Genomic DNA, 21,391 nt, shown 5'->3' on the forward strand with positions numbered 1-21,391 from the left:
CAAATTTTTTTTACTGCCTGAAGGTTGACTGAAGCTTAGGCTAGTACCTAGGATGGTCCTGCTGTGTGTTCTAACCACTAGGCTACACTTTACATTGTTTCTAAACATAAATATTAATTGAATGGTTAATGCAAAAAAAATCATTTATCTGAGCTTTTCTGTTTGAGTTTAAGCAAGCAAAAGGGCAATCCCTACATGCGCTGCCGTATTTTATATATTGAAAATGAACTCGACATCTGTTTTTGAGTGCCCAAAGACTTTGTGCAAAACTAACATACTAATCAGTTGCAATCTGATAATTGTTTCTTGTACTAATATGTAATGGACTTGATTTAATCAACTCAGCAAAGTCAGATGAAATCTTTGAGCTCAGGTCTGAAATCATCTTTGTGAACAAACATAGGAATTGGGAAGTTTCCTGTCCTGATTTTTCTGTTTCCTTTATGAAAAAAGTACAGAAAAAAGTATTTCTCCTGTATTGTTTGATTTTCATGGAGTTATTGTTTTATTTTGATTTCAGGAAGACCATGCACTCAGCTGCAGCTTCTGAACCCTGAACGATTTGCCCGGCTTATCAAAGAAGTTCTGAATACTGTGTGGCCTGGCAGAGATATGGTGGTACAATGGTATCCAGTTTCAGAAGATAAAAATCACCCATCTATTTCATGGCTTAAGATGGTCTGGAAGAATCTATATATACACTTTTCTGAAGACTTGACTATGTTTGATGACATGCCGCTTATCCCGAAGATGCTGCTAGAGGAAGACCAGGTATTAGTGGAACTTATTAGACTTAGGACTCCACCTGCAATTATTTTAGAAGATGAATCTGAGACACAGCTTCCAGGATTTTTAGCTGACATCATTCAAAAACTTGGTGGTGTTGTGCTTAAGAAGCTAGATGCCGCTATACAACATCCACTTTTAAAAAAATATGTGCATCCACCATTACCAGGTGCCGTTTTGCAGATAATGGAGAAACTGTCATTGCAAAAACTGTCCAATCAAGTTTCATCATTACCTCCAACACATAAAGATGCTCTTAGGGGATTCTTAGCTAGTTTAACTGATGCCAGTGAAAAAGAGAGAAGAATTATTCAGGAGCTACTGATATTTAAAAGAATTGAACAATCATCTGATGAAGGGGTCACGGCTTTTACTGGATTAAAAGGTTGTAAAGTGTTGCATCACACTGCCAAACTTCCACCCAGTCTGAGACTTTCTATTCCAATAATTGACAGCAGTGATGAAGCTACCATTCGTTTAGCTAACTTATTAAAAGTAGAACAGTTAAAGAGCACAGATTGTCTAAAGTTTATTATACAGGATATTCAAAATGACTTTTATTCTTACGATGAAACAATACAGATTATGCTCTGGGTTCTTGAAAATCTCACTTTCCTCAAAAATGAGAATACTGATGTGCTAGATTGGCTGTCATCACTAAAATTTATTCAGATTTCACAAGGAAAGATAGTGTCAGCCAAGGAACTTTTTGATCCTGAGGTAGAAGTACTGCAAAATCTGTTTTATGCTGAGGAGGAAATCTGCTTCCCACCCAGTATTTTTACAGCGTCTTCAGATATTCTTCATTCTCTGAGACAAATAGGCTTAAAAAATGAAAGTGATCTTGATGAAAAAGACATTATGCGAGTGGCAAATAAAATTGAAAGTTTGCAAGGTGATTCTTGCGCAAGCCATGATGTACTACTAAGAAAAGCTAGAACTCTGTTAATGATTTTGAACAAAAATCATATGTTGCTGCAGTCAACTGAAGCAAAATCAATGCTGAAAAAATTAAAATGGATTCCAGCATGTAAGGAAAGACCTCCAAACTATCCAGGATCACTGGTTTGGAAAGGAGACCTTTGTAATTTTTGTTCACCGCCAGAAATGTGTAATATAGCTCATGCAATTTTAGTTGGTTCATCAGTTCCCTTTGTGGAAAGTGTCCATTTAAATATAGAAAAAGCACTTGGTATCTCCACCAAACCTAGCATAAAAGCAGTCTTAAAACACTTTAAAGTGGTGGTTGATTGGCACAGCTCTAAAACCTTTAGTGATGAAGACTATTACCAATTTCAGCATATCTTGCTTGAAATTTATGGATTTATGCATGATCACTTAGAAGAAGGTAAAGATGCTTTTAAAGCCTTGAAATTTCCCTGGGTCTGGACCGGTAAAACATTTTGTTCCCTTACCCAGGCAGTAATAAAGTCAGTACCTGATCTTGATCTCCAGCCTTATCTGCATAGTGTGCCAAAAACTATGGGTAAATTCCACCAATTGTTTAAAAGTTGTGGTTCAATTGAGCAGTTGACACCAGACCACGTTTCCATGGTCATTCAGAAAATATATGTAAAGAGCGAGCAATCTCTCAGTGAAGAGGAGAGTAAACAAAATCTTCACATTATGCTGAATATTATAAGATGGCTATACAGCAGTCAGATTCCAGCAAGTCTGAATACACCTGTGCCTATATATTGTATCAAATGTCCTTTTAAGCTTGTAATGAAACCAATTCATGAATGTTGTTATTGTGATATCAAAGTTGATGACTTAAATGATTTGCTTGAAGATTCTGTGGAACCAATAATTCTGGTGCATGAAGACATACCCATGAAAACTGCAGAGTGGTTAAATGTGCCATGCCTCAGTACAAGATTGATTAATCCAGAAAATATGGGATTTGAGCAATCTGGGCAAAGAGAACCTCTCACTGTAAGGATTAAAAACATTTTGGAGGAATACCCTTCTGTTTCAGATATCTTTAAAGAGCTACTTCAAAATGCTGATGATGCCAATGCAACAGAATGTAATTTCATGATTGACATGAGAAGAAATATGAATATAAGAGAGAATCTTTTGGATCCAGGAATGGCAGCATGTCATGGACCAGCTTTGTGGTCATTCAACAATTCTGAATTTTCTGACTCAGATTTTCTAAATATAACTCGATTAGGTGAGTCTCTAAAAAGAGAAGAAGTTGATAAAGTCGGGAAATTTGGACTAGGGTTCAACTCTGTTTATCACATCACTGATATTCCTATCATTATGAGCCGAGAATTCATGATAATGTTTGATCCAAACATTAACCATCTCAGTAAACATATTAGAGATAAATCTAATCCTGGGATCAAGATTAACTGGAGTAAGCAACAGAAAAGGCTGCGAAAATTTCCTAACCAGTTCAAGCCATTTATAGGTGTGTTTGGTTGCCAGCTACCGTTGACTGTGGAGGCTCCTTACAGTTATAAAGGAACACTTTTCAGACTTTCCTTTAGAACTCAGCAGGAGGCTAAAGTGAGTGAAGTCAGCAGTACTTGCTACAATACAGCAGACATTTACTCTCTTGTGGATGAGTTTAGCATTTGTGGTCACAGACTGATAATATTCACTCAGAGTGTAAATTCAATGGTTCTGAAATATCTGAAAGTTGAAGAAGCTGACCCTGGTGTAGCACAAGATACAGTGACTATTAAAAAAAGTCTGTGTTCCTCCAAAGCATTGACTGCGCCTGTTGTAAGTGTTTTAAAGGAAGCAGCTAAACTGATGAAGACTTGCAGCAGCAGTAATAGAAAGCTTCCCACTGAAACACCAAAGTCTTCGTGCATCCTACACATAATAGTAGAAGAATTTCATCATGTATTTAGACGGATCGCTGATCTACAGTCTCCACTTTTCAGAGGTCCAGAAGATGATCCATCTTCTCTCTTCGAAATGGCTAAATCTGGACAGATGAAAAGGCCAGTTGAAGAACTGCCACAAAAAACAGTAGATTCTTCCTCTTGGCTCATATGTTCTTGCATGGATACTGGTGATGCATTAAAATTTTCATTACATGAAAGTGGACGAAGACTAGGTCTTGTCCCCTGTGGTGGAGTAGGAATACTGCTGTCTGAAACTCAGGACCAAAAGTGGATTGTGAAACCTAATTGCAACAGCATTGGGGAAGTATTCTGCTATTTACCTCTACGAATAAAAACAGGTTTACCTGTTCACATCAATGGCTGTTTTGCTGTTACTTCAAATCGAAAAGAGATCTGGAAAACAGACACAAAAGGAAAATGGAACACATTATTCATGAGGCATGTTATTGTAAAAGCCTATTTAGAAGCACTTTGTGTTTTACGTGACATGACAGTCAATGGCGAGCTAGCTGACTACAGTTACTATGCAGTGTGGCCAGATCCTGACTCAGTGCATGATGATTTTTCTGTCATATGTCAAGGATTTTATGAAGATATAGCTCATGCAAAAGGGAAAGAAGGGATCAAAGTGTTCTCTGATGGTTCATCTTGGGTTTCCATGAAGAATGTGAGGTTTTTAGATGATTCAATACTGAAACGTTCAGACATTGGACCTGCAGCCTTTAAGATTTTCCTCAAATACCTTAAAAAAACTGGATCAAAAAATCTTTGCGCTGTGGAGCTTCCGTCTTGGGTAAAGGCAGGGTTTGAAGAAGCAGGATGTAAATATATACTACTAGAGAACACTTTCTCAGAGAGACAGTTCTTTTCTGAAGTCCTTTTCCCTAACATTCAGGAGATTGATGCAGAGTTGCGTGATCCTTTGATGCGTTATGTTCTGAATGAAAAGGTTGATGAGTTCTCAGGAATTCTTTGTGTTACTCCCTGTATTCCTTGTTCTTTGGATAGACATTCTTTGGTGATACCTTCAAGATTGATCCACCCCGAAGGAAGAGTTGCAAAGTTGTATGATGCTAAAGATGGAAGGTTTCCTTATGGCAGCAGTCAGGATTACCTTAATCCAGTTATCTTGGTTAAACTTGTTCAGTTAGGTATGGCTAAGGATGACATTTCATGGGAAGATCTAATAGAACGTGCAGAATCAGTAGCTGCAATTAATAGGAATGATCATGTTGCAGCCTGCCTCAGAAGCAGCATTATATTAAGTCTCATTGATGAAAAACTAAAATGTAGAGATCCTAGAATTAAAGAATTTGCTGCAAAATGTCAGACAATTCCTTTCCTCCCATTCCTCACAAAACCAGCTGGCTTCTCATTACACTGGAAGGGTAGTGACTTTCAGCCTGAAACAATGTTTTCAGCAACTGACCTTTTCACTGCTGATCATCAAGATATTGTTTGTCTTTTACAACCAATTCTTAATGAAAATTCCCATTCCTTTAAAGGTTGTGGGGCCATATCATTAGCTGTCAAAGATTTCTTGGGTTTGCTTAAGAAACCAACTGTTAATATGGTCATAAATCAGTTGCAAGAAGTTGCAAAGTCATTTGATGGAATTACATTGTATCAGGAGAATATCACCAATGCTTGTTACAAATACCTCCATGAAGCAATGCTACAAAATGAAACAACAAAAGCAGTGATCATTGAAAAGTTGAAAAATGTTAGTTTCATTCTTGTTGAGAATGCATATGTTGACCCGACAAAAGTGTGTTTTCATTTGAACTTTGAAGCAACACCATATCTTCATCAATTGCCTAATAAATATAAAAATAGTTTCCGTGAACTATTTGAAAGTGTAGGTATAAGACATGCTTTTACAGTTGATGATTTTGCCCTAGTTCTTGAGTCTGTAAATCATGAGAGGGGAAGCAAGCAGCTAACTGAAGAGAATTTTCAGCTTTGTAGGAGAATTATTAGTGAAGGAATATGGAGTCTCATTAGAGAGAAGAAACGAGAATTATGTGAGAAAAAATATGGTGAGATTTTGTTACCAGATACTCATCTAGCACTTTTACCTGCTAAATCTTTGTGTTACAATGACTGTCCTTGGATAAAAGTTAAAGATACAATGGTAAAATACTGTCATGCTGACATCCCTAGAGAAGTTGCAGTAAAGCTTGGTGCAGTACCCAAGCGACATAAAGCTTTAGAAAGATATGCCTCTAATATCTGTTTTACTACTCTTGGGACTGAGTTTGGACAAAAAGAAAAATTGACAAGTAGAATTAAAAGTATTCTTAATGCCTATCCCTCTGAAAAAGAAATGCTGAAAGAGCTCCTTCAGAATGCAGATGATGCAAAAGCTACAGAAATTTGTTTTGTGTTTGATTCTAGACAACATCCAGTTGATAGAATATTTGATGAGAAATGGGCACCACTTCAAGGACCAGCACTATGTGTTTACAACAATCAGCCTTTTACAGAGGATGATATAAGAGGAATTCAGAACCTTGGAAAAGGTACTAAAGAAGGAAATCCATGTAAAACTGGACAATATGGTATAGGATTCAATTCTGTGTATCACATTACTGACTGCCCATCTTTCATATCTGGTAATGATATACTCTGTATCTTTGATCCCCATGCTAGATATGCACCAGGTGCAACTTCAGTGAGTCCTGGACGCATGTTTAGAGATTTAGATGCAGATTTCAGAACACAATTCTCAGATGTACTCGACCTTTATTTAGGAAATCACTTTAAAATGGATAATTGCACAATGTTTAGGTTTCCACTTCGAAATGCAGAAATGGCAAAAGTGTCAGAAATTTCCCCAGTTCCATGTTCAGATAGAATGGTCCAAAACCTCCTGGATAAGCTGCGCACAGATGGAGCAGAACTTCTAATGTTTTTGAATCATATGGAAAAAATTTCCATTTGTGAAATAGAAAAAACAACTGGAGCACTGAATGTGTTATATTCTGTAAAGGGCAAAATCACTGATGGAGACAGATTGAAACGGAAGCAGTTCCATGCATCTGTAATTGACAGCGTAACTAAAAAAAAGCAGTTAGGTGAAATACCTGTGCAACAGATTACTTACACTATGGATACCGAAGACTCTGAAGGGAACCTTACATCTTGGTTAATTTGCAACAGGTCAGGATTTTCAGCTATGGAAAAGGTCTCTAAGAGTGTTATATCAGCTCACAAGAATGAAGACATTACCCTTTTTCCACGTGGAGGAGTGGCTGCTTGCATTACTCACAACTACAAAAAACCACATAGGGCATTTTGTTTCTTACCCTTATCATTAGAAACCGGGTTACCTTTTCATGTCAATGGACATTTTGCTCTAGATTCTGCCAGAAGAAATCTGTGGCGGGATGATAATGGAGTTGGAGTAAGAAGCGACTGGAATAATAGCCTAATGACAGCACTAATAGCACCAGCTTATGTTGAACTACTGATTCAACTGAAAAAACGTTACTTTCCAGGCACTGATCCTACAGTATCAGTATTGCAAAACACGCCTGTTCATGTTGTGAAAGACTCTTTGAAAAAGTTCTTGTCTTTCTTCCCAGTTAACAGACTTGATCTACAGCCAGATTGGTATTGCTTAGTGAAAGCAGTTTACAGCTGCATTCATGAAGATTTGAAACGCCTTTTACCTGTTGTGCGGGCTCCAAATATTGATGGCTCTGATTTACATTCTGCAGTTATCATTACTTGGGTTAACATGTCTACCTCGAACAAAGGTAGGCCATTCTTTGACAATTTGCTACAAGATGAGTTGCACCACCTCAAAAATGTAGAGTACATCACAACACGTAAGACAGTGGCAGAAAATGTTTATAGACTCAAACACCTACTTCTAGAAATTGGATTCAATTTGGTATATAACTGTGATGAAACTGCAAATCTTTACCATTGTCTTGTAGATGCAGATATTCCTGTCAGCTATGTGACTCCTGCTGATGTCCGCTTTTTTCTGATGACCTTTTCTTCCCCAGACTCTAATTGCCACATTGGAAAGTTGCCTTGTCGTCTTCAACAGACAAATCTGAAACTCTTTCACAGTCTAAAACTTCTGGTTGACTATTGCTTTAAGGATGCTGAAGAAAATGAAGTCCAAATTGAGGGATTGCCACTACTTATTACACTTGACAATGTCTTGCAAGCTTTTGATTCAAAGCGACCAAGGTTCTTAACAACATATCATGAACTGATTCCATCTCGCAAGGATCTGTTTATGAACACTCTGTATTTGAGATACAGTAATATTTTACTTACCTGTGATGTAGCAAAAGCTTTCGATGTCACAAGTTTTGCTGATTTGTTATCATCCGTGTTGCCTAGAGAATATAAAACCAGAAGTTGTATACGATGGAAAGAAAATTTTGCAAGTGAATCTTGGCTTAAAAATGCATGGCATTTTATCAGTGAATCTGTAAATGTTAAGGAAGACCAAGAAGATATGAAACCAACATTTGATGATATTGTTGATACTTTGAAGGATTGGGCTTTGCTTCCAGGTACAAAGTTTACTGTCTCAGTCAATCAGCTTGTAGTGCCGGAGTGCGATGTCTTGCTGCCCCTCAGCTTAATGCATATAGCTGTTTTCCCAAATGCTCAGAGTGATAAAGTTTTCCATGCTTTAATGAAAACTGGTTGTATTCAGCTTGCATTGAACAAAATATGCTCCAAAGATAATGTTTTAGTGTCTCTGTTGTCAGGATATACAGCAAATATAGATAATCCGTCAAGCATTCTGAAAGCCATACATTATATGGTCCAGACCTCGACGTTTAAAACTGAAAAATTAGCAGAAAGTGATTTTGAGGCCCTCCTAATGTACTTCAGTTGCCATTTAAGTAATTTGATGTCACAAGATGACATCAAAATTTTAAAGTCTCTCCCATGCTATAAATCCATTAGCAGTCGATACATCAGTATTTCAAAATGTGGAACGTGTTACATACTCACAAAAAGTATTCCTTCAATTGAAGTGGATAGATGGACACAGTCAACTTCATCTGCCTTTCTTGAAGAAAAAATTAACTTGAAAGACTTGTATACTGTGCTTGGTTGTGTCCCTGTAGATGATCTTGAAGTGTATTTGAAGCATCTTTTACCAAAGATTGAAAGTCTGTCTTATGATGCAAAGGTGGAACACCTGATCTACTTAAAGAACAGACTCTCTGGCATTGAGGAAGCTTCAGAAATAAAGGAACAGCTGTTTGAAAAGCTGGAAAGCTTTTTGATAATTCATGATGCAAGCAATAGACTAAAACCTGCAAAACATTTTTATGACAGAACTGTAAAAGTCTTTGAAGTTATGCTTCCTGAAAAATTGTTCATACCTCAAGATTTTTTTAAGAGACTGGAACAACTCACAAAACCGAAGAATCAGTGGGCATTCCTTACATCATGGGTAACATTCCTGCGGAATATAGGACTAAAATACATTATTTCCCAGCAACAGTTACTACAGTTTGCTAAGGAGATCAGTATGAGAGCTAACACAGAAAGCTGGTCTAAGGAAACATTGCAAAGTACAGTTGATGTCCTCCTTCATCACATATTCCAGGAAAGAACTGATTTATTATTGGGAAACTTCCTAAAAGAATTATCTTTAATTCCCTTTTTGTGCCCCGAGCGTGCTCCTGCTGAAATTGTCAGATTTCATCCTCAGTATCAAGAAATTAATGGAACACTCCCTCTTATAAGATTCAATGGAGCACAAGTAAACCCTAAATTCAAACAGACAGATGTGTTACAATTGCTATGGACTTCGTGTCCTATTCTTCCTGAAAAAGCAACACCTCTAAGTATCAAGGAACAGGAAGGAAGCAGTCTTGGACCACAAGAACAGCTTGAGCAGGTTTTAACTATGCTTAATGTTAACTTGGATCCTCCTCTGGACAAAGTTATCAATAACTGCAGAAATATATGCAATATAACAACTTTAGATGAGGACATGGTGAAAACTAGAGCTAAAGTACTAAGGAGTATCTATGAATTTCTCAGTACAGAGAAAAGGGAATTCCGCTTTCAGCTTCGAGGGGTTGCTTTTGTGATGGTGGAAGAAGGTTGGAAGCTCCTGAAGCCTGAGGAGGTAGTAATAAATCTTGAGTATGAATCTGATTTTAAACCTTACCTTTACAAACTTCCTTTAGAACTTGGCACCTTCCACCAGTTATTTAAACACTTAGGTACTGAAGATGTTATTTCAACAAAGCAGTATGTTGAGGTTCTAAGTCGCATATTTAAGAACTCTGAAGGAAAACAATTGGATCCTAATGAAATGCGCACAGTTAAAAGAGTTGTTTCTGGTTTGTTTAAAAGTCTGCAAAATGATTCTGTTAAGGTTAGAAATGACCTTGAGAATGTGAGAGATCTGGCTCTTTACCTTCCCAGTCAAGATGGTAGATTGGTAAAATCAAGTGTCTTAGTTTTTGATGATGCGCCACATTACAAAAGTAGAATACAGGGTAACATTGGTGTGCAGATGCTTGTTGATCTTAGCCAGTGTTATTTAGGAAAAGACCATGGTTTTCACACTAAGCTTGTAATGCTGTTTCCTCAGAAACTGAGACCTCGCCTACTTAGCAGTATTCTTGAAGAGCTGTTAGATGAAGACTCTCCCAAAACATGTCAGTTTGGAGCATTATGTTCTCTACAGGGAAGATTGCAGTTACTATTATCTTCTGAACAGTTTATCACGGGACTCATTAGAATTATGAAGCATGAAAATGACAATGCTTTCCTAGCCAATGAAGAAAAGGCCATAAAACTGTGCAAAGCCTTGCGAGAAGGCTTGAAAGTTTCCTGTTTTGAGAAGTTGCAAACAACATTAAGGGTTAAGGGTTTTACTCCTATTCCCCACAGTAAAAGTGAAACATTTGCTTTTTTAAAGAGATTTGGGAATGCAGTAATACTGCTTTATATACAGCACTCTGACAGCAAAGACATAAATTTCCTCTTAGCATTAGCAATGACCCTGAAATCTGCAACTGACAATCTAATTTCTGATACCTCATATTTAATTGCTATGTTGGGTTGCAATGATATTTACAGAATTAGTGAGAAGCTTGATAGTTTAGGAGTGAAGTATGACTCCTCAGAACCATCAAAACTTGAATTACCTATGCCTGGAACTCCTATACCAGCCGAAATTCATTACACTCTCCTTATGGATCCAATGAATGTTTTTTATCCAGGTGAATATGTTGGTTATCTTGTTGATGCTGAAGGTGGTGATATATATGGATCATACCAACCAACATATACGTATGCAATCATTGTACAAGAAGTAGAAAGGGAAGATGATGAAAATTCCAGTTTTTTAGGCAAGATTTATCAGATCGATATTGGATATAGTGAGTATAAAATAGTGAGCTCTCTTGATTTATACAAGTTTTCAAGACCCGATGAAAGTTCTCAGAGTAAGGACAGTGCACCTTCTACCCCAACTAGTCCTACAGAATTTCCAGCACATGGTCCTAGGACAGTTCCTCCTCTTTTTTCTGGTAGAGAGAGCCACAAAACAACATCTTCAAAACATCACTCTCCCAAAAAGATTAAGCTGAATTCTTTGCCAGAAATATTAAGAGAAGTGACGTCAGTGCTCGAACAGGCTTGGAAACTTCCAGAATCTGAAAGGAAAAAGATTATTAGAAGGCTATATCTTAAGTGGCATCCAGATAAAAATTCAGAGAATCTTGATATAGCCAATGAAGTTTTCAAACATTTACAGAATGAGATTAACAGACTAGAAAAACAGGCCTTCATCGATCAAAATACAGACAGAGCATCAAGACGAACATTTTCATCCTCAGCTTCTCGATTTCAGTCAGACAAATTTTCATTTCAAAGATTTTATACTTCATGGAATCAAGAAGCAACGAGCCATAAATCTGAAAGGCAACAGTATAAAGAAAAGTGTCCATCTTCCACAGGGCCATCTTACTCTGCACGTTTCTTTGTACCACCCACATTCAAGTCTGTTGGTAATCCTGTGGAAGCACGTAGATGGCTTAGGCAAGCTCGAGCAAACTTTTCAGCGGCAAGAAATGACCTTCATAAAAATGCTAATGAATGGGTGTGCTTCAAATGCTATCTCTCCACAAAGTTAGCCTTGATTGCAGCTGACTACGCAGTAAGGGGTAAATCAGATAAAGATGTAAAACCAACTGCACTTGCACAAAAAATAGAGGAATATAGCCAACAACTTGAAGGACTTACAAATGATGTTCAAACACTGGAAGCTTATGGAGTAGATAGCTTAAAAACTCGATATCCTGATTTGCTTCCCTTTCCACAGATTCCAAATGACAGGTTCACTTCTGAAGTTGCCATGAGAGTGATGGAGTGTACTGCTTGTATCATAATAAAACTTGAAAACTTTATACAACAAAAAGTGTGAGAGATTTGAAAGTTAGAAAATTGTACTCTCAAGAGCTAGATATTTAATGTGATGGGATAGAACTGTAATTTACATATGCAGATTACTGTATTTCTGAGAGGTTACACTTACCAAACAGCTTAGAAATACAATGCACGTATTTGGATGGTACTGAAGTATTTAGAATTGAAATTAATGTAAGCAGGCCTTTTTTTTTTAAACTGAGTTTATTGTATAAGCAAACTGTAAAACGTGAATATTTAAAAATTTGCAGGGAGATTGTACTGCAAAAAGTAGCTGTCTGTACAGTAAATTGGTTTAAATTGATCTGCACTTTATGTAACCAAAGCGTAGCGGTTTGTTAGATAAAGCTTGTATATAAACTTAGATTTTATTTCATTTAATATTATGCTTCCAAAAATGTGGTGTCATCTTTTTAATATACTGATCAGATTGGAGAAATTACTAAATGAAAATCATAAAATAACTTTGGAGAGGAGTCACTCCAGAGCATTTCTTTATTCTTTTATCTTCCATGGACATTGATGTTTTTCATAGTAGTATTCTTATCAGCTGGATCTGATTATCAGTTTGCTGCAGTATTACATCCTCTTGTTTAAAGGATAATACAGTACCTATAAAATGGTACAGTATTTTAATCCGGATTAATGTTACTTGATTTAGCATACAATATCATGTAGTGCATTGAATACATTTACTTAATTGTAATATAATTAGGTGTTTAATTTACATTTTCTGTTTAAGAGCCTGTCATTGTTTATTTAATGAAAATTGCATGTGGATAATGTAGGATAGGTGACCATTAATATACAGAGTTTTATGAAGGGTTTTTGAAAACCATACACTAAAACTAATTTCTTAAATGTCTAAATGCTTGAGTTTCATGTTTCTCTCCCTCTCTCTGTATATATATATTGGTAATCCATTATTTGGGATATAGCAGGCAATATATTTTGTTACATGTCAGAAGGTGCTGCAATATAATGTTCCTTTTATTTTGTCTTTCACCATGCCACCAGAGATGTTTGATTTGTAGTTTACCTTCTTTTATAAATTGTAATACTTCTGGTAATGTCATGTCATGTACTCAACATGAGCTATTTGTAAGGAATTACGGGAATTTGTAAATAGGATTTTTTTGTTTGTTTTTTGTTCCAAATCTGCCACATTAAACATAAATATTCATCATTTCCCAATGACACAATTGTCATAACTGTTTACTTGCTACCACAGTGAAACTGTAGTTTCACTTACAGAATGTAAAGCCAAACAGACAATAACACGATTTTACAGGGGTGCTATGCGTGCAGCAGCATGGTAATCCAAAAGAGGAAATGCTGACAAAGGCTTAGTTTCATGCACATAAATAAGGGCTTGTTATGTTCAGAAGTCTCACAAGTAATTATTGGCAATAGGAAGAAATTATGCTGTTTGGAAAACTGTATTGCTTCTGGTTGTGAAGCCATGTGATTATTTCTGCTGTTATATTAAGTGCCATAACTTTAATAAAGAAAAATGCAAACACATACTTCCATCTGGTGTGTCCTGGATTTATAAATTAGCCCAGTTTTAACCAACAATTTCAAGCTTACTTTTAGCTAAATGTATAATCACTCCATTTTGGTTCATTCTGAACAATTGTACAGTTTCCATCAGCATATTAAAAGAAAATTATGCAGATGAATGCTTTTTTCCTTGTAAAGGCTCATATGCCACATTTCACAGTTCATTGAAAAACATGTAATTTTTGATGTTTTTGTGAAATAACTAGCAATCAGGTAAAGGAAAAACTAGATGTGCTCATGAAATAAAGTAGCTTATTCTTCACAGCTTTTAAACAGGTAGTATTAATGATCAGATAATTTTTATTGTAATTATGAGATGAAAAAGTGTTCAGTGTATGTAGGATGTTTAAGTGCATCATTAAAATTACTAGCAACATGAAAAAAAGTTTAAAGTATGTTTCATTCTAAATTAATGTAAAATACCACCGTATGGAATAGTAGTAAGAAAGCATCATAGGAGCAATTTGAATACTATTCAAAGACTTTCACAGAGACTCTTTTAAATAAAGAGTTATAGGTGAAAATATGTGCTTGCCTCATAAAAACGATGTTATAAACCCTTCAAAACAGTTGTGCAACATTGTACTGAATTAGCTTTGTTAGTCATATTTTACATATTTACTGAGTGCTGACAATGTACTAGAGAAAACCAATTCTTGCCTTGAGTGGCTTAAATCTTAAACTTTAGATGTTGAACTGGGGAAACAAAAAGTCTGAAGAGACAGAAAAATCCACACATTGCCAGTGATAGTGACAGTTTCATCCTGGTATAATGCAGTCAACAAGTTATAACATTTTTGTATGCATATACTAAGGCATGTTTAGGTATCTGCTGCTCCTAATTGGTGCCTATGATATTAATATTCAATACAGTAATTATTAATGTACTATATTAATAAATCATGGGAGTCTTACTCAGAAGTCTGAATTGCCTTTTCGTTTGAGTTTGGTCCCTATCTCATTCCACTAATCCTAAGTAATGCAGCGTCATAAGGCCCAAAAGCAGTCAAAACACTGCACTAGTTACTGTGCAGGAAGGCAATCCAGCAGAGAAACTGATTGCACAAGGGCATTTTGCATCCTTAGCAGGAGGAAAATGTTGGTTTACTTTCTCATCCTCAGTTCTACCAAAAACTGTGAGAAGTGAAGAACATAAGAACAGCCATACTGGGTCAGACCAAAGATCCATCTAGCCCAGTATCCTGTCTTCCGACAGTGGCCAATGCCAGGTGCCCCAGAGGGAATGAACAGAACGGGGAATCGTCAAGTGATCCATCCCCTGTCGCCCATTCCCAGCTTCTGGCAAACGGAGGCTAGGGACACCATCCCTTCCCATCCTGGCTAAGAGCCATTGATGGGCTTATCCTCCATGAACTTATCTAGTTCTTTTTTCAATGCTATTATAGTCTTGACCTTCACAACATCCTCTGGCAAGGAGTTCCACAGGTTGACTGTGCGTTGTGTGAAGAAATACTTCCTTCTGTTTGTTTTAAACCATCTGCCTATTAATTTCATTTGGTGACCCCAAGTTCTTGGGTTATAAGGAGTAAATAACACTTCCTTATTTACTTTCTCCACACTAGTCATGATTTTATAGAACTCTATTATATCCCCCCTTAGTCATCTCTTTTCCAAGCTGAAAAGTCTCAGTCTTATTAATCTCTCCTGATACGGAAGCTGTTCCATACCCCTAATAATTTTTGTTATCCTTTTGTGAACTTTTTCCAATTCCAATATATCTTTTTTTAGATGCGGCAACCACATCTGCACACAGTATTCATGGATTTATATAGAGGCAGTATGATATTTTCTGTCGTATTATCTATCCCTTTCTTAATGATTCCCAACATCCTGTTAGCTTTTTTGACTGCCATTGCACGTTGAGTGGATGTTTTTAGAGAACTATGCATAATGCTGCCAAGATCTTTCTTGAGTGGTACCAGCTCATGTAGCTAATTATTTCATCAATATGGCTGGTTTATGTTTTCCAATGTGCATTACTTTGTATTTATCAATACTGAATTTCATCTGCCATTTTGTTGCCCAGTCACCCAGTTTTTTTAGATCCTTTTGTAGCTCTTCATAGTTTGCCTGGGACTTAACTATCTTGCGTAGTTTTGGATCACCTGCAAAATTTGCCACCTCACTGTTTAACCCTTTTTCCAGATTGTTTATGAATATGTTGAATAGGACTGGTTCCAGTACAGACCTCTGGGGGACAACACTATTTACCTCTCTCCATTCTGAAAACTGACCATTTATTCCTACCCTTTGTTTCCTATCTTTTAACCAGTTAACAGTCCACGAGAGGACCTTCTCTCTTATCCCATCACAACCTACCTTGCTTAAGAGCCTTTGGTGAGGGGCCTTGTCAAAAGCTTTCTGAAAATCTAAGTACACTGTGTCCACTGGATCCCCCTTGTCCCCATGCTTGTTGACCCCCTCAAAAGAATTCTAGTAGATTGGTGAGGCATGATTTCCCTTTACAAAAACCATGTTGATGCTTCCTCAACAAATTATGTTCACCTATGTGTCTGACAATTTTGTTCTTTAATATAGTTTCAACCAGTTTGCCCGGTACTGAAGTCAGGCTTACCAGTTTCTAATTGCTGGGATCACCTCTGGAGCTCTTTTTTAAAATTGGCATCACATTAGCTATTCTACAGTCACTTGGTACAGAAGCTGATTTAAATGATAGGCTACAGACTACAGTTAGTAGTTCTGCAATTTCATATTTGAGTTCCTTCAGAGCTCTTGGATGAATACCATCTGGTCCTGGTGATTTATTACTGGTTAGTTTATCAATTTGTTCCAAAACCTACTCCAATGACACCTTAATCTGGGTTAGTCCCTCAGGTTTGTCACCTAAAAAGAATGGCTCAGGTTTAGGAATCTCCTTCACATCCTCAGCTGTAATGATCGATGCAAAGAATTCATTTAGTTTCTCCACAATGTCCTTATCGTCCTTGAGTGCTCCTTTAGCATCTTAATCGTCCAATGGCCTGCACTGGTTGTTTAGCAGGCTTCCTGCTTCTGATGTACTTAAAACATTTTTGGTATTACTTTTTGAGTCTTTGGCTAGCTGTTCTTCAAATTCTTTTTTGGCCTTCCTAATTATATTTTTACACTTGACATAATCTTCCTTGACCAACTTCTGCATATAAACTGTGGAAAAGCCTTTTATGGTGGCTATTTGCAGGCATCTGTGGAAGTGAACTGTGGGGGTGTCATGCAGAAATAGGCATGACAAATGGGACTACACACTGCTCTCATCCAAATCCTATGGAGCACCCAAGAGTGTACACTATTCAACTCCCTTCCTAGAAGTAAAACAAACCTTCAGAAATGTATCCTCCACCCTGGTCCCCCAAAAACGGTAAGAGCTGTGAGGAGCTTAGGCTAGTGATGATTGTTACACAATCCGTATGAACCATACATTAGTGGTAGATTTGAACTTCAGGAACAGGGTTGGTAGAGCCTGAGCATTTTATACAAGTGAAATGTTCACTCATGTGACACCTTCAGGTTTCCAAATCTTACAGCAACATTAGCACTTATGCTGAAAAGCACCGTAGATTTGCCTTTACAAAGGGACATACGTGAAACATTTATGGCTTATTTTTAGTATATTTTTGTGTAGCCTGATATCATTAAAAATGTTTCCATGGACTATATAAAAATTTCTATGGAAACAGGTTTTTTTTAAAGAAGTAACGTCCCTTGCAATAATCTCTGCTGAATCCTGCTTATGGACTGCATTCAGGTGGTACTCAAGTTTTTTTCATTGTTGGCTTTTTTTAAAGCAAAGTCGTAGTATCACTAAGAATCCATTATAACTACACTGACTGAAATCAAAATAGTATACTAAGTTTTAGATGTGGTATTGATCGGTCTTAGCTTGACAACTGCTAAACCAGCAGTGTATAAAGTGAATAGTATAAAAGGAAAATAAAGAGCCTAGAGTGTGAATACTAAAGTAGATATTTCAAGTTTTGCATTTTCAATACTCTGACAAATTATAAGTAACCAAAATAAATTGTTTTCAAAAAAGGCAACAGCTATTTAATATAGTAATACTGCTTTCAACAAGATGGAGGGCTGGCAAACTAATGGACATACATAACCATGAGCATGGCAATATGCATTGTCCCCTAGCAGCTTATCAATGTTAGGTATGTAACATGAGCTTGGCATCAGGCTTGTGCACTACTTTCTCTGAATGTGACATACTCCTCAGTCAGCTCCACCATTCTCTACAAAACAGTTTACCTGTCCGTTTGGCTTACCTTTCCTCTGCTGGGTTCCCAACAGTGGTAGTGCAGAAATTTGTGACTAGTTAGTACAGCAGTCCTGATACTTTGTTTGTTTCTAAAGCATGTGAGCCCAACTCTGCCTTTGCACCTATTATAGTTAAAGGTTTTTTTAGAAGCAACATCACCTGATGACAAAACAAATTCTAGATTATATCTTGCAGGAAATTCATTGTTTAGTTAGTCAATATTTTGTATGGGTTAAAAAATGAAATTTAAGAGACTTTGAGAAGATGTCCCAGTGAGCAGACACCTGGAAAATGGACTTGAGTAGTAATTCACTCTGATGTAAACATGAAAGGAGAAACTTTTCAAAATGTATTAAATTGTATAAAGTTTATTTAATGCAATTTGTCAGTTAATTTTTGCAGTTTCCTTTTGCATAAGACTGTATAAAAACAGACAAAATGCTGAAGGGCTGTGAGAAGGGAGGCGAATTTCTAATAAGCATTTTTATACCAGTATATTCCATTTCTCTGTCTTTCACCGTACAACAAAAAATCTTCATAAAGTTCCTAGAGTGGTAAGAATTTCTGTACATAGTACCCATTCTTTTGGAAAACATTCTAATCACACAGTCAGGTACAATAGGATTTATCATTCTGTTCTTCATTCTGATCTGCAACCACCTCCTGTACGTTTCCAGGTGTCAAAGGTACCAGCTAACCTCTAACCCATGTCAAAACTGTAGGTTTCCTCTTACAACATCCATAATACTGCTATGTATTTTCAATGCAGAATTCTATAGCACAAAGAAAATTAAAATATTAGACACATTAGTAGGTAATGATGGTTCAGTGGTTAGGGCACTAGCATGAGTGTCAGGAGACCTGATTTCATTTCCTTGCTCCAACACAGGCTTCCTCTGTGACCTTGGGTATTTCATCTAGTTTTTGTGCCTCAGTTTCCCATCCATAAAATGGGGATAATAGCCCTTTCCTACATTGCAGGGCTGTTGTGAGGAAAATTCATGAAAGATGGTAAGGCGCTCTAGTAAAAGAGATGGAAGGAGAGGCCTTCAAGTATGAGCGCTAGCTAGCATAAAATAAATTGCATTCAGTACTAATTTAACACAAGGGTACTGTTCTGATTGTAGTAATCATTTTTAATGCAATAAAAAAAAAAACCTCCATTTTCATATTTTTTGATGCTTTTGCATGGAGGGTTCTGCCAAATCAGTGTTTCTTGCTGAAGAATTTAGCCCAAGCTTGCTCTAGGGCACTTGGGCCTTTACTGCACGGAAGCTTTTCTTGTCAGTATCCAGCTGTAACACTCCTCTCAGGGCAGTTGGGCTTTGTCAGCGGCAAGCACCTACCTCACAAATGTGTTTTCTTTGATGCTTTATACAAGTAGTGTTACTAATTATTCTGAGTTTTTCCACCAGTGCCAAACTAGTACATTACAAGCAGTGCTATAAGATGGCTGTATCTGGTCTAGCTATGCCTATTTGGTGTTGGGGCTTAATTCTTAACGATAGGCCAGTTGTTTTGATACGCCGCCAATAGGTGGATTTGTATAACCTAAGCAGTTGTTTAACATGAAGCTGTAACAAAGCATAAAGGTACTACAGTGACAGGTCCTCCAAAATAGGTAATGAATGAAAATAGCATTAAAGGTGCTAAGGCCCAGAGCTGCAAAGGTATTTAGGCATCTAGGATGGGCTCCATGGAAGGGACTTAGGTGCCATGACACTCAGTGTTCCCATGCCTAACTTTTAGGTGCTCAGAAAGTCCAGGAACATCACTGAAACCACAAAGCCAAGTTAGGCACTTAGGCTCCCAATACAAAGAAATGGGAGTGAGAGGCCTAACAATGTACTCCTTAAAAGCCAAGCAGAACACTAAAGCCAAGCAGAATGCTGCCTAAACTAGCCAGTGAGGGAGGGGTCCGTGTGCTAAGCCCCGGCTCACTCTCGGAGATTGATTAGGGAGCCACAAACAGGCATCTACCAGCAGGATTTGGATGGCTTAGGTGCTCACGGTGTTTCTTGTGGGCCTGAATCAGGCACCTGCCTCACTCCACACAAAACAGCCAGAGGAGGAGTGGGGTGCCCACCTCATAACACTTACCCTAGTAGTTTGAGTGCTCACCTGGCATGTGGGGTACTTAGGTTCAATTCCTGCCACCTCTGCTGGGGGGGATGATTTAAATGGGAGTCTTCCACATCTCGAGTGGTGTGTCACCATTGAGTTTATGATGTGGGGCTTCCTTAATCTCTCCTATTGAAGCTGCTCCACTGTGAATTATGAACCAGTGATCAGAACTCAGAGTCTCTCACCTCCCATGTGGATGCCCTGACCCCTGGGCTACAAAGTCATTCTCTGGCACTCTTTCTTGCTGGGCCAATGACTAATTAAAGTATTTATGCTCAGTGGAAGTCATTGGGCCAGAGAGAGTGAGAATGCAGCTGTAATCCAGTGGTTAGGGTGCCCACCTGGAGGTGGACATCCTCCAACATTTAGCCAAAATGGAACAGGTTCATCAGGAGAGACTGCGGGCATCCCACAGCCCAGTGCTTAGAGAGCTCGCCTGAGATGTGGCATACTCCTGTTTAACAAGAGGGGAGTGGGACTTGAACCTAGGTCTCCCCTTCCGAGGTGAATACCCTAACTGCTGGGCTAACAGTTATAAGGCACTCAGACATGTGGGGGCCTGACCTGGTAGACGTGCTCCGAGCACACCTAACAGGTCTATTCCCATTCAAAAATCTATCGGCTGCTGTTTCATTAATTGCTCCAGGGTGTGGGCGGGAGACAGGTGTCCAGGTGCTTAGAGGGAGGCAGCAGTGCTCATGCCCAGAGGCAGAAACATAGGCACCTAGGGACCGTTCACTCTGGAAAACTTAGGTGCTGAGGGAGTTTAGATGCATACGGTGTTTGGTGGGAGCTGTGTGGCTCCCAGTGGACCCAAAATTTAGATGCTTAAAACGGGCTCAGTGCTTGAGTATTGTCATGAATCCCTCCCCTAATTCCCGTTGACATCACTGGGCATTAGGCACCTAAACACCTTTGAGGCTCTGTGCCTAAGACCCTATAAGGCCATTAAGTCCCAAAACCTGCTAATCCAGATGGGTGCAAATGGTTCATTATTGATGGCTCTTCACAGAGTAAGGGGTCTGCAGTTAGGTGATTCGTGGGCTTCAGGAAGAGGAACTTTTTCTACCTACCAAATAGCATCATGCATTTGAGAAAGCTGGAACCATCTCTAAGATTTTTTTTTCTTTTCATAGTCCAGCTGGCAAGTAGCTAAGAGCAGCACAAATTTCCAGTTACCCAGTTCCAATTACAATCACACTGTAAAAGCTAAAAAAAGGCTTTCAAGTGAATATCCTGGTCCATGCACTACAACGAGCTATTGTTGGAGTGGGATATATGAACATATTTCACTTTTGTACAGTTAACAACTCTGATGACAAAGAATGTTATAAATCAGTAA

At 37.9% G+C, this 21,391-nt stretch overlaps 1 protein-coding gene across 10 annotated transcripts in view; it reads left to right on the forward strand.

Moving 5' to 3' along the window:
• The window catches only part of SACS (sacsin molecular chaperone), a 138,046-nt gene extending 123,479 nt beyond the window's left edge, over positions 1-14,567 (forward strand). For all 10 annotated transcript variants that reach the window (XM_050937076.1, XM_050937073.1, XM_050937078.1 and 7 more), the window contains one exon: positions 521-14,567. In XM_050937076.1, the coding sequence (XP_050793033.1) occupies positions 521-12,081 (11,561 nt within the window). In that variant the 3' untranslated portion in view covers positions 12,082-14,567. The remainder of the gene's footprint in view (positions 1-520) is intronic.
• Positions 14,568-21,391: the final 6,824 nt, after the last annotated feature.

The sequence above is a fragment of the Gopherus flavomarginatus genome, chromosome 1, assembly GCF_025201925.1.
Source record: "Gopherus flavomarginatus isolate rGopFla2 chromosome 1, rGopFla2.mat.asm, whole genome shotgun sequence".
Classification (NCBI taxonomy): Eukaryota; Metazoa; Chordata; order Testudines; family Testudinidae; genus Gopherus; species Gopherus flavomarginatus.